This window comes from Myotis yumanensis, unplaced genomic scaffold (assembly GCF_028538775.1).
Source record: "Myotis yumanensis isolate MYYU_CA2020_CCGP unplaced genomic scaffold, mMyoYum1.0.hap1 SCAF_17, whole genome shotgun sequence".
Classification (NCBI taxonomy): Eukaryota; Metazoa; Chordata; class Mammalia; order Chiroptera; family Vespertilionidae; genus Myotis; species Myotis yumanensis.
Window position 1 is genome coordinate 9,895,033 of NW_027223768.1, and position 16,707 is coordinate 9,911,739.

Genomic DNA, 16,707 nt, shown 5'->3' on the forward strand with positions numbered 1-16,707 from the left:
GGGGAAGAAATTTCTGTTGTTTAAGCCACCCAATCTATGGTATTTCGTTATGGCCGTCCTAGCAGACTGTTACAGCCAGGCAGTGTAATAACTGCTTTTTATGAACTCTCTCTTTAATAGTCATCGTTACCAACCTGAGGCAGGTACTGTTGTGACAGGGCCTGCAGTAAAACTTTTACCCACAGCAGGAACCCTCTTCAGTATGCTCAGACCTGACCCTGAACGTAGGTCAGTATACTACTCTGGCTCCTAAGTGGATGAGGTGGGGAGAGAATGAAATGGAGCCACGCATTTTTTGACACGCGTATCTCTATCCTGGTTGTGTTTGTGTTACTCTCCGTTCATTATGTTAAGAGAGAATAGTAATGTCTGAATTTACATCAGTGTCAGTTCTTACAAGGCTCTCTTGATTGAACTGATAAGCCCCTTCTGATCATTTATTGTTCTTTTCTAATTTTGTCCTTTATTTTGGTCTCCCTCGCCGAGAGTCAATGGTCTATATTCTGATACCCCAAGTATCTCTCACTGGTTGGATGTTTTTATATGATATTTTCACTTTAGCTTCATTTCAGTGAAATAAAGGTTTGCCTCCATGGGAGGGCCATACATTAAGCTATTGAAAAAGGTAGTTAATGAATTACCTTCTCATGTGTAGCTAGATCAGAGGTGGGCAAACTTTTTGACTCGAGGGCCACAATGGGTTCTTAAACTGGACCGGAGGGCCGGAACAAAAGCATGGATGGAGTGTTTGTGTGAACTAATATAAATTCAAAGTAAACATCATTACATAAAAGGGTACGGTCTTTTTTTTTTTTTTTTAGTTTTATTCATTTCAAACAGGCCGGATCCGGCCCGCGGGCCGTAGTTTGCCCACGGCTGAGCTAGATGCTAGGGGGCAGTTCTTATTGGGAGGAGGGCAGAGTTTGTTGGAAAGAATGCTAGAAATACTGAGAGTACCCTAGAGGAGGGTGGATTGGGCCACATAGGAGCAGAGGGGTAAAAGGAAAATTGAGAGGAATTGATGACAGTAGTCATTTAGCAGGCTGGGACTTGGCTTCTGCCTCTCGATAGAAACTGCTGTCTTTGTGTTGTCACCCTGTCACACTTCCATCCTCCCCTACCGAGGTATGATGGGACCTGGACCTGCCACTTGAGTCATGTGTGGCTACTTGAACCATCTCATCAAAGTCATATTAAGTACATACAGTCCTGGAATTTTATCTGTGAAAACCTAAATAGTTCTCCCTAAAAATAACACGTGAATGGCTACAAATAAAATTTGAAAACTGCAAATATGGCTAGGCAAAGAGAAAGAAAGCAGTCTCAGTCTGCTATTGCTCACAGGCTAGATTCACCGAGCACCACTTTAGTCTTGTTCTAAAGAAGGGATATAGGACCAAGGTTCCCATAAAGTTCTTATTTAAAGTATTATTTAGAGTTTTGGGTTAGGGACCTTATAATTGAAAATGCTAAAAATACTTCTTAGGCCAGGCAATTCGATTTGAACTGAAGAGATAAGATAATGCTGAAGGTCAAGTTTTGACTTTGAGAAGACACAGGTATATCATTATCTGGGGGAGCCAGGCTTTTCCGTAGACACAGGGCCTCCTGTAGTGATCACTACAGACCCCTCTTCTAGGCTGTGCCTTAACTGCTTTGGCCCCGCAGACACCATCAGTAAACAAGGCTTCCTGGGAATATCTGCCTGGCCCTCTTTTAAGAGCAAAGTTCCAAGGACTGCCTGAGCTCCCATACCTATTTTGTCATCACCTTCAAAGGAGTCCAAGTATACAGCAATGAGGAACAGTCAACAAGACAGTGTGTGATTTTGTGCTAAATTGCATGTACAGATGAAGGACCGCTCAGAGACAGCTTCATGGGGGGAAGAGGAATTTTTGCTTGAGGGTAGATGGAAAAGAGAGCACAGCTGAGGTTCTGTGTTTGAGACTGTTCATTTTCTCTCCTGGCTGCCGTGCTGAAACTCCTGGAGATGATTGATGTGAAACAGGACGTAAGACAAGGTTAAAAGGAGCAAGGAACGCAGGCACATAGGAAGACAGTCTGAATTAGAGCTGCCAGTGGATGTGTGGAGACTTCACCAGCTGGAGGGAGGTTGGGAATTTTGTGTTTCATCAATGGAATGAAAGCACAGCCCTGTGCCACCGGGCAGACGCCTCAGTATGCAATCATATCCCCTGCCTACCCCTCCCCAGTTAACAGTGCGCACAGTAAAGTCACTGTGCTGGAGAAACAAATCTCATACAACCGGAAAAGTATAGCTGGTAGCTGATACTTCACCTTGAAGTTAGAATTGTTTGTTCCTTCAAGTGTGTCAATACTTCTGCAATGTTTTAGCCTTCGGCATCTCGATTTGAGCTTCCCCAGATGTTTGCGGTGTAAGTGATATCCTGGTCCTTGCACTTCAGCTGATCTGACGCATCTGTTGCCTAATGCATCTCTGTGTGCTCATGGACAAGGCCAAGGGATTAACCTGGGTTGGGTTGAGCATGTCATGCTTTCACAGTTTGCTTTCTTGATTTGGTTTCATAATGTTTTCTTTGTGCAAAAGGCCTGTGGGAATTTGAAAATGAGGTTTTCTATAGATTTTACTCCGCCACCAACTACCAGTGTGATTTTGGGCGAGCTGTAGAACCTGAAGATAGCCAGTTACCCACACCTCACCTCTGGGTCTTCATCTGAAAAGCGAAAGGCCTAGGAATGATGATTTTTAGGTTTTTCTTCTGAGATTGAGAATTTGAAATTCCTGAGTAGTCAGTCAGATTTCTTTTTTTGACACCAGAGCATTGGGTTTGTCCACCAACATGTACTCTTCCACACTTAGGTGCGTCAAGCCCACTGTCATCTCTTTTCCTAGATGGACACACGCCAGGTTGGCGAGCCTCGTGGAGCTTCTTTAAGAAACTATACCCGAGCCCTGACCGGTTTGGCTCAGTGGATGGAGCATCGGCCTGTGGACTCAGGGGTCCCGGGTTCGATTCTGGTCAAGGGCGTGTGCCTTGGTTGCGGGCCCATCCCCGGTGGGGAGTGTGCAGGAGGCAGCTGATCGATGTTTTTCTCTCGTCGGTGTTTCTGGCTCTCTATTCCTCTCCCTTACTCTCTGTAAAAAATCAGTGGAATATATTTAAAAAACAAAAGAAATTATACCCGACCACCTGGCCCATGCTCACAGGCTCCTCTCATGTCCTCCCATTCACTTATCCATCACTCAACAGACACTTACTGAACGCCGGTCATTTGCGAGGCACGGAGCTTTAGAACCCGATCTATGACTTTTTATTCATCTTCCCTTACACTCACTTTCTTTGACAAACCAGGCAGACACCAGTATAGGAAATGCATATTTAATCAGTCTCATGAGTGATCAGAACTATACAATCAAGTTTTCTATAACAAAATGCAATACAATTGTGGTGGGTCCAAAGTGCCCGGGAGGCCGTAGTCAACATGTGAAAGGTGTGGTAGGGGGCTGGAAACAAAATATTCTTTCCTATCAAAGCCTCGTCCCTCAGGGCCTCCTTTCAAAGGTTCATTGTCCCTGCTGTCAGATTTCTCTGTGGGCTTCAAGGAAGGTACATGTTTTTATTGTCTTAATTTGAATGTGACTAGGTAGGGTTCTGAGATCTAAATTCAGAGTGGGAGAACTTGAGATGGAACTCAAGCAGGTCCCTCACAGAACTTTATTTGTAGAGAAAAACTAAGAGAAAGGAACTCAGAAGCTCAACAGCTGCAGGTAATCCGTCAGAAATTCCTGGTTGCCCCAAACTGATTTCTGGCTCTCTGGTCTGAGACTGCAGCCTATGCAACAGAGGCTAATGTCCATTTTTAAGATCCTTTCCTATTCAGCATCAGGGTTTCTTAACCTCAGCATGATTGACATACTGGGCTGGATAATTCTTTGTCGTGGGCGGATGTCCTGTGCATTGTAGGGCGCAGAGTTCTATTCACTAGGTGCCAGTAGCACCCCTCCCCCAAAATCGTGACAGCTAAAGTCTCCAAACATTTCTAAATGTCCCTGGAGGTTTGCAGAATGAGCCCGGTTGAGTGAGTCTCACTGCTCTAGATGCTGTTGAGACCTGAGGTCCTCTCAGGCCACGCGGGCTGGAAAGCACAAGCCTGCGACCTTGTGGTGACTTAACGCCCGTGTGGCCAAGATGGGAGGCCTTTCCGAGCCCACTCCAGGCTAAACGTCACCTGAGAAATAAAATGGCATTTGTTTGTTTTTGAAAAGAAGGTACTCAGATCATTTAGGAAATGTCCCCCAACTACGATTTTTACGTTAAAATTATAGTCACGTCCCACACTTCAGCGTTTGTCAGGTGGGAAGAGATGCCGAGGCACGTTTGGAAGCATCATGGTGACAAGTGGATCATTGGACCCACCACTAAGATGCAGCCACCTCTGTTGTGAAGTGGCAGCTGACTAGCAGCTTCTAGCTGTTTCCACAGAAGTTTAAGCGCGGACATATTGCAATTGAAACTTTCTGGGGGCGACATTACAGCAGGATAACAAGATCCAGAGACGGGGAGCTGCAATAGCCCACCCTCTCACTCCCCAACTGGGGATGGGTAAGGGGAGGTCCCTGAGATATGGGGGGGGAGGTACACTTGTCCCCACATGCATTTTACTTCGAAGTCTTAACACGCTTTTCTAGTTCAGATGAATTATTTCCCCAACTTTTAATACATGTCTTTGAAGATAGATTTATCTTGTTCGTATTGGAGTCTTCAGTGGGTTGCTTTTGGCTTCTTTTTGCTTCTTGATCTTGTATGTTCACTCCAGGCTTTTAGGCATGAATTCATTTCCCCCAAGAAATAGAAAACTAGGTCATATCTTGTGGTGAAATCGTTCTGCAGATTCCTGGGATTCTGAAAATAACAGTAATAAGATAACCATTACAACCATTCAGCAAACATTTATTGAGAACAGAACCTCTCCCTGCCACTGGATGAGTGTATTCTTATTCAGGAATGACCTTGTTTTCTGTATTTTGATGATGTTCTATCAAGGCCACATGACACCCTAGGTTGCTGAGGGAAAGGAGATGGCTTGAGTCTCTCCTTCAAGGAGGGGATCATCCTCAGAGCTGATGCTGGAGCTGCTTGATCTTGTTAGGAACACAAGCACACACACGGTGGACCCCCCCACACCATTCAGGGTTCATCTCACCTGCTGTACTAATGACTTTGCACGTTTCTGTGTGGCCAAGGCACGTTATTTTAGGACCAGGTAAGAGGAGAGAGGTAGGAGTACCCAGCCGATGGCAAAGAAAGAAGAGACACACAGGGAGGCCTTTGAGTCCAGCAGCTCTAGGTGACTCCGCCTTCTAATCTCAGAGTCTGTAAAGGGAGAGACAAGTTCAGGGTCATAGAGGGGAAGCTGCATATCATATCCACATGGCTGGTTAGCAAGGAAAAGTACCTGGAAAACAGCAAGTTGTTCCTAATACAACTTGTACCCAATTGGGGGGCAACTTTGTACCCCATTATCTACTTTCCCTTTCTTCAAAGGAAGCTCTATTCCATGGTCCACTCCAGTAAGCACGCAGCCAAATGAAAAATGATACCAATAAAGAGATAATAATCGGTTACCAAGGAAAGAATGGGCTGAACAAGGGCCGCGGCCAGTCCTTGGTTTCAGACACATTTTTCCCCCTCTTGGCCGTGACCTTTACAGGTTCTGTGTTACTCGCTTTCTTGACATCATTGCAAAGTGATGAGAAAGTATTGTTCTCATTTTGAAGTAGGGAAGAGAAGTGAAGAAATTAAATTGCTCTGCTCTGTTTTTTCCCGCGACAGTCCAATCTCATTTAGTTCGTTTTGGCTCTGACACTTACTAGCTGTGTGACTTTAGTTCATCTATATGTGTTTCCATTTCTTCATCTATAAAATAGGACTAAAATAATAATAATCTACTTCTTAGGAGGATTAATGAGTTAGTACATTAAAGTGCTTGGAACGGACCTGGCACATAAGTAAGCACTCAATAAGTATTAGCTGTGAAAACAACAAGAGTAACCCTGCTCAAGCCTAATTAATGAGTATGACTTCCATTAAGTTGATCATTTCCAAATCCATCTCCTTATTCTGAACTTTGTCATGAGTTTCACATCTGGATTTACAGTTGCTACTGGGTCAGTTAAAAACATAATTATTGAGTAAATGTTTGAGCACCTACTGTTGGGGTTCAAAGGAGCCCAATAAAGAACACCCCTTTTTACAGCTGAGTTCTGAATCCGTTAAAGAGTAGGACAAAGCGAGTGAGGCAATTGGATGACCAAAATATCACTCGCATTACTAATAAATCTGATACAGGATGAAGCTTTGTCTGCTCGGAAGTGAGCTGTCGCCCAGGCATCTCCCCGGACAGGCAGCACCAGCCTGGGGCAGGCTTCCCCCTGCCAAGCCGATTATGCCCCTGAAACATTGATGGCTGGGAAGAGCAGGGTAGAAATTATACTTCCTGAGGGTAGCTAGAGAGACAAGAAAAAAGAAGGAGCTGAGCTTCTGAAGTCCGGCTTCTTCTAATAGACTCACCCATCAGATACATTAGTGACTCCTGCTTCTCTGATGAGGCATGAAAGAGGGGCGAACAGAGAGGCTGGAAGGGTTAGGTTGGTGGGGTATCTTCTCATGGGAGGAAGTATGTGGAATAGGGATGGAGCGTTCTCCCCAAACCGCTCGTATGCTGCGTCATGTGCTAACCACGGGACCTTTCTGCCTAGTGAACAATGGGCACTTTGAACTCAGCATCTCTAAAATCCCCGTCTTTTTCCCTAAACGGTTGCTTCTGTATTTTAATTGTTTGTTGGCAGTGTTATTAACCTCCTAAGCAAACAGCGTAGAAACATCACACCCGTTTGACTTGCTCTTTCTCTTCTCCTTCACATTTGTGTCCCTAAGGCCTGTAGATTATTTTCTTCATTAACTTTTGATTCTTCCCCTTTCTTTCCCGTTGCCACTGCCCCCATTAAGACCCTCGTAATATCTCCCTTGGACATTGACATAGGCTTCTGACTTCATGGCTTCCTATTCTATCAAAACCATTCTTCTGTCCTGGCCGATGTGGCTCAGTTGGTTGAGCATTGTCCCGTGGACTGAAAGGTGACCGTTCAATTCCCAGTCAGGGCACATACCCAGGTTGCAGGTTCGATTCCCAATCAGGTGCGTACAGGAGGCCTCCTATTGATGTTTCTCTCTCTCTCTCTCTCTCTCTCTCTCTCTCTCAAAAATCAATAAAAACATTGTAACGTAAATAAATAAAGTATACATATGAAAACCTATGGAATAAGATAAAATATTTGCAAATCGTATGTCTGATACATGTTTCCTATCCAGGATGCAAAAGAATTCCTACAACTCATTCAAATTGAATTCATTTTAGCCCTAAGAGGAATGGTTTTAAAAGTTATAATTCAGTCTGTGCATTTCTTTGATGCCAGCTCAACCCTAGGTTTTTATGCACTAAAGCATTGCAGGGAGACCCGAGTGCTGGGCTCCCTGGATCCTGGTCTTCGCAGCCTGGGAGGCCAGTTCAAACTAGAGCTGTCGGGTAATCCTGGGCCATGTTAGTGGGAGCATGAGCTGACTAAGGAGAGAAGGGCTGAATAAGACCAAGGCAGATTCTCAGACCTTCCGTCTTCAGATTGAAAGCCTTCTCAAAGGCAGACTAGAACCAAACCAGTGTTGGGGGACTTGGCATATAGATCACTAGCTGAATATATCAGAGATATCAAGTAATCATCATATCCCACTGCTTCACCAAAGCAGTCCTGCTGAGTTAGGGCCTCAGGACCCTACACACCGCTCTCCAAGCAGTCAGAAGGTGTATGAGATGAAGCTTAGTTGCCATCTTTGACCTATTAGGCCATAAATATTGTTTTGTATTAGTCTTCTTCTTATATAGTGTAATCCCAACGGGAATTGTGATCTAGGTGTCTGTGAAGAGAACTGTAGAGCTTTCTGTGCCCTCGTACATAATATATCAGTTATAGAAATTATATTTTAATTTAGATTTAATTCTCACCCCAATACACCCATACAAAAAGCATGAAGGGACCCACCTGTCACTTTGATATCCCCTGTGGCTTTGGCAATGTTGTTCTCAATCATACAGGAGTATGTGTTGTTGATTGTGACATTGTAGAGTACAGATACAACCTTCATGGTCACATTCTCAGAATTCAGCTCAAAGCTGGTATTGGAGACTTCTGAGAAGTTGGTTCTTCCGTCAACTTGGGATGTCCAGACCACTGTAGGCTGGGGGAACCATCGGGGAGCCTCACATCGAAAGCTCTCTGAGCTGGCATTATAGTCCACATCCATCTCTGGGATGCTGAAGGCTACAGGGTTGAAGGTCAGAAAGGGCTGATGTCAAGGTCAGAAAGAGAAGACAATATAGCCTTTGAAGTACTAGGTCTTAAATACACCGTGATTTCTATCATTGAGGTGACTCAGAACTTCACTTCCCCAGTGGGCTCTCTGTGTATGGCCCATTGTACTGTAGATGCAAATAATGATCTGCTCATGATATTGTTGTACATTACAATTCTGGCCAATATCACAAACTCCACAGATATAAGTTCTAGGTTTAATTGTTACAACAGGTAAATTCTCCAAGTAAGAGGAGTTCCAGTGATTACAAATAAAGTTTATCCATTAGGGAAATTGGGTGTTTCCCCAGGGACCTGTGAAGTCTTCTGAACTTTACACTGAGTGGCCAGATTATTATGACCACCCCATCAGTACTTCATTGACACTTCCAAAAATACTGAATATTGAAAACTTCCTAAGCAAATACTCTCAAGGTTTTATTATTATTATTTGCATAACTAATTCACTTCATTGTACTGATGGGGTGGTCACAATAATCTGGCCACTCAGTGTATATCTTTTTGCTACCTGGAGAAAATAGGGGAGGGAAAGAGAGAAGGAAGAAACAGTATTCACCTGTCACTACAATATATTATTTAAATAATATATGTGAAAATTCAGAAGAAGCTAGAGTTCAGAACAAAAGATTTTAAGACCTAGTATAATGGGCTCCTTTTGGAGTTGGTGTGGGTCTTGGACAGCAAGGATGGCTGCTAACAGACTTTGAGGGTCTTGTCTGATATTAATCACTCATGAGCGTAAAAGCATGATATTTCATCAGCTAACGGCTCTTTAGCTTCAAATAGCTTTTGGCCCTTTCTTTCCCTCTGCCTAAAAATAACTTACCTCCAGTTTTATACTCCAGGTTAGCATTCCCCTTGCCTTTGGAAGTGATGATGTAACATTTATAGGTGCCAGCATCTGTGAGTTGCACATTTTTCAGCCTCAGAGAAGCATTGCCAACTCTCACTTGATCAGCAAACACGGCTGTCCGGCCTCTGAACATCTCATTCTGGTCTGACAAGTCATCTTTGCCTTCTTTGAACTCATGGACGAAGCCCATAACACCTTCCTTTAGCCACTGTATCACGATATCAGAAAGTTTGATGTCAGGTTCAAAAGTGCAGCTCAGGATTCCGTCCTCCCCGATGTTCCCAGCCGAGGTGAGAGTCGTGACTGAGATGGAGTGTGTGCCTGCAATTTAGGAAGCACGGGTCAATGCCAAGGAAAACTTTGGAACTTCTGTCACCCTTCATTACTAAAAGCCAAACAGAGACTTCTGTAACAAATTAGGAAGACAGAAGGACAGGAGAGGCATAGGAAAGAAGACATAAGAAGGATAGAAAGATCAGGAAGACAATAGTCTGTTTTTTATAGCTACAGCGATCTAAAATAAACAATAGCTTTTGGGGACCAAGTAACCCAATCCTGGGGAGACGATGAGAGGAGACCATATTAGATTTGGGGTTTAAAGATGAGAACTCAAGTCCTGGCATTGTCATTTCGTATCTGTGTGAGCTTGAATAAGTCATGTGACCTCTCTGGATCTCAGAAAAATGGAGGTAATGCTATCTATCTTGCCTATCTTAAAGGATTCCTGTAAGGATCAAATCAAATGATTATGAACTTGACTTAAAAATTGTAATTGCACATATAAGGTATTGTTATTCATAGTTAACCAGAAATGGTGTAGAAGTGAAACCTCATGTTAACCAAATGTGACTAGGAGTTCTGAAGAATGTCAGATTCTCAAGTGCTGTTACTTTTATCTCCATTTGAATGATGAAGAAGCTAAGCGGAGAGAAGATAAGTGACGTGGTCAAGGTTATAGTGCCAGCTATGGCATAATGAAGAATGATACTTAATTAAATTATTTTTTTGGCCTAAGATAGAAGATATCCCCTCCTCTCCAAACACATCACCAACAGAATATGAATCATGCAGCCAGCTGTGTCCACTGCCTTTTCCGCACTTGCCCAGCCGATAGCCCACTCAGTCTATGGAGGATGGACCAACCCTTCTTTCTGCACTGGGGCTGCTAATGGGGATGCCTGTAGGACTGATTCAATGAACTGAATCTTCTTGAGAGGCTCCTTCTGGGCTATGGATGTGAAGCCGAGATGAGGATGAGTCTTCGAGCCCAAGAGGACCGTGGGCCAGACACAAAAAGTAGGGGGATGGGAAGACCATGAAAGAAAGATGAAAAAGGCACCCCCATCCCCAGAGCTGTCGTAGATCCTGAGGATTTTCAGGTCGAGTTCCATCCCAATCTCTGAGTGTCCTTTAATACCTTATATTAAAATGGTCTTCACTAACCTCTCCTCTTTAAAGCCAGAAAAATGGGTGCTGAGCGCTTCCCAGCTTCCTTATTGCTATTCCTTCCTCTTATCTTTGCCTCCATCCAGTATATTTTACATGCATTAGTCTTACAGGTAGAGCATAAAGAACAATATGAACATGTTAGTTTTCTAATCACTAGTCTTCCATGACTCCCAAGGACTGTGGAGTCAAGTTCAGACCACCCAGCGTGGCCTTCAGACCTAAATACTGCATGGCACATAGGAAATGCTCATTAATTGTTACCTTTCCACCCTCATTTCCCACTGCTTTCTTTCATAGTCTATATTGTCTGTTCATATCAAGTGATTTATTGATTTTCTGCTTTCAATGGAAAAATACGCAAGCATACTTGGTATTTTTCAAATGTCAGAGGTAACATTATGAACATAAGGATATTCTCTCTTGCCTGCAAGGGGTTAGAATTGTCTAGTTGGGCCCTCGGCCTTTATAAAGTAGACGAAGGTAATGGATGAGGGACAGACCTGAAGAAGCTAAGCTAGATGGGTTTATATTAGAAAGAGAGCTACTGATGGAAGAAAAGTTATAGGTAAAAAAGGCAGAGGAAACACAGGTGCACAGGCTGGATTGGGGGGATGTTTGGAGGCTTAGAGTGCAGGGAATAGAGACGGGAGCAGCTGCCATGCATGGCCACGCAGGTGGGAGGTTTGGGAGAGAAGACATGAGAGACGATGGTGCTAAGTTTTACTGTGTGATATAAATGCGAAACACCCCTTTCCCCGCCTTGGCTAATCCTGCTTATGCCAATTATACTATTATTTTCACACCCCTGTTCATCTTGCACCTCCAATTTATAGTTCGCTCCTCTCTTATCACCAGCTATCCAAGTTCTGCTTATATTCAAGGCTGTTCAGATGGCAGCCTCTCACGAAACCCTCCTTTGATCTACCAAGACAAGATGAGTAGACTCTCTCTTTACTGTCCCTGAACACTTTCCTGTGCCTTTGTTACAGCAGCTGTCTCCCCTCTACCTTGTCTCCGGTCTCTATCTGGCACTAATCTGTAGGCTTTTCAAGGGCAGAAACTGTTTGAATCATATCTGTAGTTCCTATACTGCTGTGATGATTAATTTTGTGTGTCACCTGTACTGGGCCACAGAGCGCTCAGACACTTTGTCAGATACTCTGGGTGTGTCTGTGAGGATGTTTCTGGGTGAGGTTAAGACTTGAATGAGTAAACAGAGCAAAGCAGATCACCCTTCCTCTGATGGAAGCCTGAGAGGTGGGCCACCTGGGGCCTGAGGGGACTTCCCCGCCTCCAGACCTGTGAGAAAATAAACGTCTGCCATTTAAACACCAGGTCTCTGGTATTTTGTGACGGCAGCCTGAACGAAAAATATATACTTGTTCAGTGAATGAATAAATGAATGGAAGTCAGTAGAAATCAAGGGACTGTTTAATAGTTCTACCCAAAATGATTATGGGAGTGAGGAACATTTGGCAGGATTACCACATCTAAATTTGGGGGAGATGTGAGCCAGTGAAAAAGAAGGCAATGAGCCCGGTCGGCGTGACTCTGTGGTTGAGCATTGACCTATGAACCAGGAGGTCATGGTTCGATTCCTGGTCAGGGCACATGCCTGGGTTATGTTCTTGATTCCCAATGTGGGATGTGCAGAAGGCAGCCAATCAATGGTTCTCTCTCATCATTGATGTTTCTATCTCTCTCTCCCTCTCCCTTCCTCTCTGAAACCAATAAAAAATATATATTTTAAAAAAGCAATGAAAATACACAGAGATTCTCAATAAAAAACCATGGGGCAAATGTAACTATATTAGAGCAAGGGTAAATTTGACTGTAGTTTATAAAGTGCCATTAAAGTTGATTTGAAAAATTACTTTTCAGGAAAAATACATAATTAGCACAGTTATGGAGAGAATGAAATGGCAATGACATATCTTAGTTCGGTAATTGTGTTACCGAATTAATTGTAATGCATTGGCCTTGAGCCCACAAGTGGAGGATTTGTTGGATGCTCTCTTAGAGAACTTAATGAGTAAAAGTAGCAGCCATGGGAGCCTGAGGGACCACTGTGGGCTCAAGACCATTTAAGGTAGCATTACAGATGTGGCAGATGGAATGTGTATAATGTTGATTAAATCCCACCCTCCCCATAGCAAATCAAGAGGAGGAATAAAGGTCTGTGAGATCTTGGAAAACCACGAGGACCAAGCCATTGCTTTGTACCCAGAAAGCAGTCAATAAATACTTACTTGTTAGGTGAATAAATGATGATAAAAAGGGATAAAATAAAATTTAATATGCAAGCAACAGGAAATAAATATTGCTTCTCACAAAAAAGAAATCTATATACAAACTTGCAAACAAATACTGTCTCAAGGAGCTGTGTTCTAGGGAACACAGACTGGTCTGATATGACTCTCCAGGCCTAATAGCCACCAGCGGCTCTTGTGTGATTTGGTGAGCCACAGGGCTGTAGGAGATGAGTTTAAAGCAGCTATTTTTAAAAAATGTTTTTATTGATTTTCAGAGAGAGGAAGAGAGAGATAGAAACATCAATGATGAGAGAACCATTGATTGGCTGCCTCCTGTATGCCCCCTACTGGGGATTGAGCCCTCAACCCCGAAAAATGAACTGCCCTTTGAAAGGATTCAGTAAGACAGGTTCTGCAGCATAGAGAGCATACTGGAAGCCTTCAGCAGACGGTCACTCAGCATCTGCTGGAACGCAGCTGTCCAGATGGGCACCGCAGCACATGGCTTAAAGGTGGAAACACATAGGTTTACGCCTGTGCCAGAAGAGCCTGGGGTGGAACCTGTGAGTCCCACTCTTGCCAGAGAAGAGAGCAGGGTTGGTGGTAGCAATTGCTTCTGTGAGAAAAAACTAGAAAGGATGCTGGGCCGGACTAGATAAAGGTACACGGTAGGGAAGTGGCAGCAGAGCATAGTGTTTGAGAACAAGGCGCAGATATCAGGCTGTCTGGGTTCAAATCCCAGCTCTGCCACTTACTTGCACAAGTTTTCTAACTTCTTTATCCCATAGCTTTTCATCTATAAAATGGGATGTTTAATAACAGTAGTTCCCTCAATGGTCTAAATGATAACACGCAGGTAAAGAGCTTCGTACAAGTACCCAGTTTGCCACATGTTAAACCTTCCATCAGTGGTATTGATAACTGTTATTAGCTAGAATCATTTGGAAAGATTGCAGATTAGAGTACCAGGAGGAAAGAAACAGTTTACTAAGTACTTTACTTATAGTCACTCATTGTAAGCCTGATAAAACCGTGGGAGATAAGAGCGATCATTTTATGAATGAGGATAAGGAGCTCTGTGGGATTAAATGGCTTTCCTAAAGCCCTGTAAGTAGCGAGTAGTAGAGCTAGCGTCAAGCTCCATCTTACCTGGTGCTAAGCCTGTGCTCCTTCTCCCAGGTTCTGCTGCTATCCAGGGCCAGACTGAAACAGTGAGCCTACTCACCTCTTTATAAACATAGAAAAATGACAAACTATGAAACAAGTGTAAGAAAAGCCAATAGCTGTTCATTTTCTCAGATGAGTACAATTTTTTAAAATATCAATTTTGTTCCAAACAATTTGTTCAGTGCTCCTGTTTTGGTGCCATAAGCACATGCCTGACTGGCTTACTGAGTAGCCTGTAACTTTTACCCAGTGTCCAAAGATGGAGAATTTGTGTCCTGTGGCTTCCTGCCCTGGCCTCCCTAACTTCAGAGGGGGCCTGCCTTGATGTGGCCGGGAAATTGTGCAAGCGTCAGGAGGTGGTATACGAATGCATCAATAACAGCAAACTCTAAATAGCACTGATGGTGTCACCATAAATAATAATGGCAGCCACCTATTACACACACGCATCAGGCACTGTACAAATCTTTGTCATCTAGTCCCCATAACTACTCTGACTGCCTTACCAGCGAGGAAACTGTCTGGGAAGTTAAGTTATATCCAAATGGACCTAGACCATTGGTGTCAGGCCAGAGATTAGAGCGTCTGTCTGATTCCTAAGCTCTCCCACCACACAGAGCTGCTCACAGTCACCCAGTGAGTGAGTGAGCGACAGCACGGGGACCAAGTAGGGTCAGGGGCCTTTCCCCTGCCTCTCCCTCCTTACACGTCACCCGGGATGGCAGCACGCCCTCAGTGGAGCAGAGTGACAGAGAAAAGGCAGCCGAAACTATAAAGTCCTGAAGTGACAGCTCTGGCCTCAGACTGAGTTCAAATACACGTGTCGGCCTGAGTCAGACAGCGGAAGGGGAATGGAGCCAAGCGCTTGCCTCAGCGCAGACAGCTGCCGACCAGCTCACCCAGTGTCTTAATTAATGTGGGTTAAATAATAGATGCTTTTGAGACACAGAAGACGAGGAAAAAGACCGTTCCTCGCAGCTGCCATCAGATAGCTGCCTTCCGAAGCGCACCATCCATGTTTCCTACATGGAACCACATGGGACGACAGCCACAGCCTGTCTTCTCTTTCCCGGAGCCCCCTGTGTGCAAAGACTTGCTATTCTTTAACAGGTCAGCTGAGGCTTCATTGCAAAGGAACCCTCCGCCCAGGCCAGCCATTGCTAGAACGGCTCAGCCCTGCAGCACTTCACCTCTGACCCCAGAACACCTTGAGCGCTGTCTGGTAGATAGAGCACTCTGATAAGCGTTCCATTTGGTTCTCTCAACCGCCTGGTGATGCAGACATTGCTTGCTCCACTCCGTAAACGCGGAAACTGAGGCCCACAGAGATGAGTGACTAATGCGAGGAGAATGCAGTCAGTAAGGAGGAGGCCCAGTGCTCCACTCCGAGGCTTTCTGGGTCCACGAGCCGCGCTCTTTCCCTTCTGCCACACTGAGTGGTTGGGGGCTCAGTGGTGAGGGGTGAACGGCTTGTGGTGACGCAGGAAGTCACATACCTGAAATACCAAACCCGATGATAAGGGCAATGGCTCCAGCCAACACAATGATGATGCTAATAATGCTGTGGAGAGAGAGAGAAACAGGAAATTACTTCATTCCGTGCGACATGCTGATTTGCAACCTGGGCTCATCTCTGTCCTAAGAGGTGCTACCGAAAGCCCCTCAACTTTCTCTTCAACAGATTCCTAGAAATGGGCACCTTAGGAAGGAATCTCCGCAATTCTGCCCCGTCCCCCTGGGGCACGAGGTAGGTTAAAGGAGTGGTCCTTTTATTTGACTGATGTATCGTCTTTCTTTCCTGTGTCCAGACCAGGGAAGACCGTGCACAAAGACTGTTGGGACAAGACTGACGATATCTCTGTAGTGCAGATGCCACTTGGGGAGCACTGGTCACACACCCAGCCCACCCTGAGCATTGCTGCCCACCCCCCTGGAGCATTCACCTACCTGTTTCGTCTCCTCCCATAGGCTTCAGACTTTGACCGTGGTCACGTTCACCCTGTACTCACTATTCCCTAGTCCACTGCGTCCCACAGATCCTCAGCGGGACCTTATTTTCTCTTATTAACAATGAATACATATTAATTACCGAAAGGTTAGAAAATACAAATAAGCAAATATTCTATCAGCCAGACATAACCACTGTTAACTTCTTATTATGTCGCCTGCCAATTTTCAGTGACCAGATTAACAAATGGCATTTGGGAAACAAACAAGGAAGTATTGCTTACATTTACTGAGTGCTAGAGTTATGTGGCAGACGTGTTCCAGGCACCATCTGGGGGTTATATCATTTATCCACATGCTAACCTTGTGAGGTAAACAAAGTTACCGGCTCCATTTCACCCATGAGGCAGTGACAGGGAGGTTAAGCATCTTCCCTGAATTCACACGGATGGAAAGTGGCAGAGCTCGGATTGGACTCTCTCTCTCTCTGGAATCTGCACTTGCCTACTTCCCACACTGTCTCCCAAGGGTGGGGGCTCTCAAATGGGGTGTGTCGCTCCTCTCTGTTCAGGGGAACCCAGGGGCCACCAGCTTTAGCCGGGGAGAGTGACAGGCAGAGCAGGAGGTGT

General features: G+C 44.6%; 1 protein-coding gene and 1 long non-coding RNA gene across 4 annotated transcripts in view; one reads left to right on the forward strand and one right to left on the reverse strand.

Annotated features, from left to right (window-relative positions):
• LOC138995784 (uncharacterized) overlaps positions 1-16,707 on the forward strand; it is an 80,551-nt gene that overhangs the window by 13,232 nt on the left and 50,612 nt on the right. The window lies entirely within an intron of this gene.
• VTCN1 (V-set domain containing T cell activation inhibitor 1) overlaps positions 3,371-16,707 on the reverse strand; it is a 33,725-nt gene continuing 20,388 nt past the window's right edge. The window contains exons 2-6 of one of the 2 annotated variants that reach the window (XM_070396484.1): positions 15,628-15,692; positions 9,237-9,584; positions 8,081-8,359; positions 5,188-5,357; positions 3,371-4,886 (exon numbers count right to left, since the gene is read on the reverse strand). In XM_070396484.1, coding sequence (XP_070252585.1) covers positions 5,233-5,357; positions 8,081-8,359; positions 9,237-9,584; positions 15,628-15,692 — 817 coding nt within the window. In that variant the 3' untranslated portion in view covers positions 3,371-4,886; positions 5,188-5,232. The remainder of the gene's footprint in view (positions 4,887-5,187; positions 5,358-8,080; positions 8,360-9,236; positions 9,585-15,627; positions 15,693-16,707) is intronic. The other variant, XM_070396485.1, reaches the window with a different exon arrangement.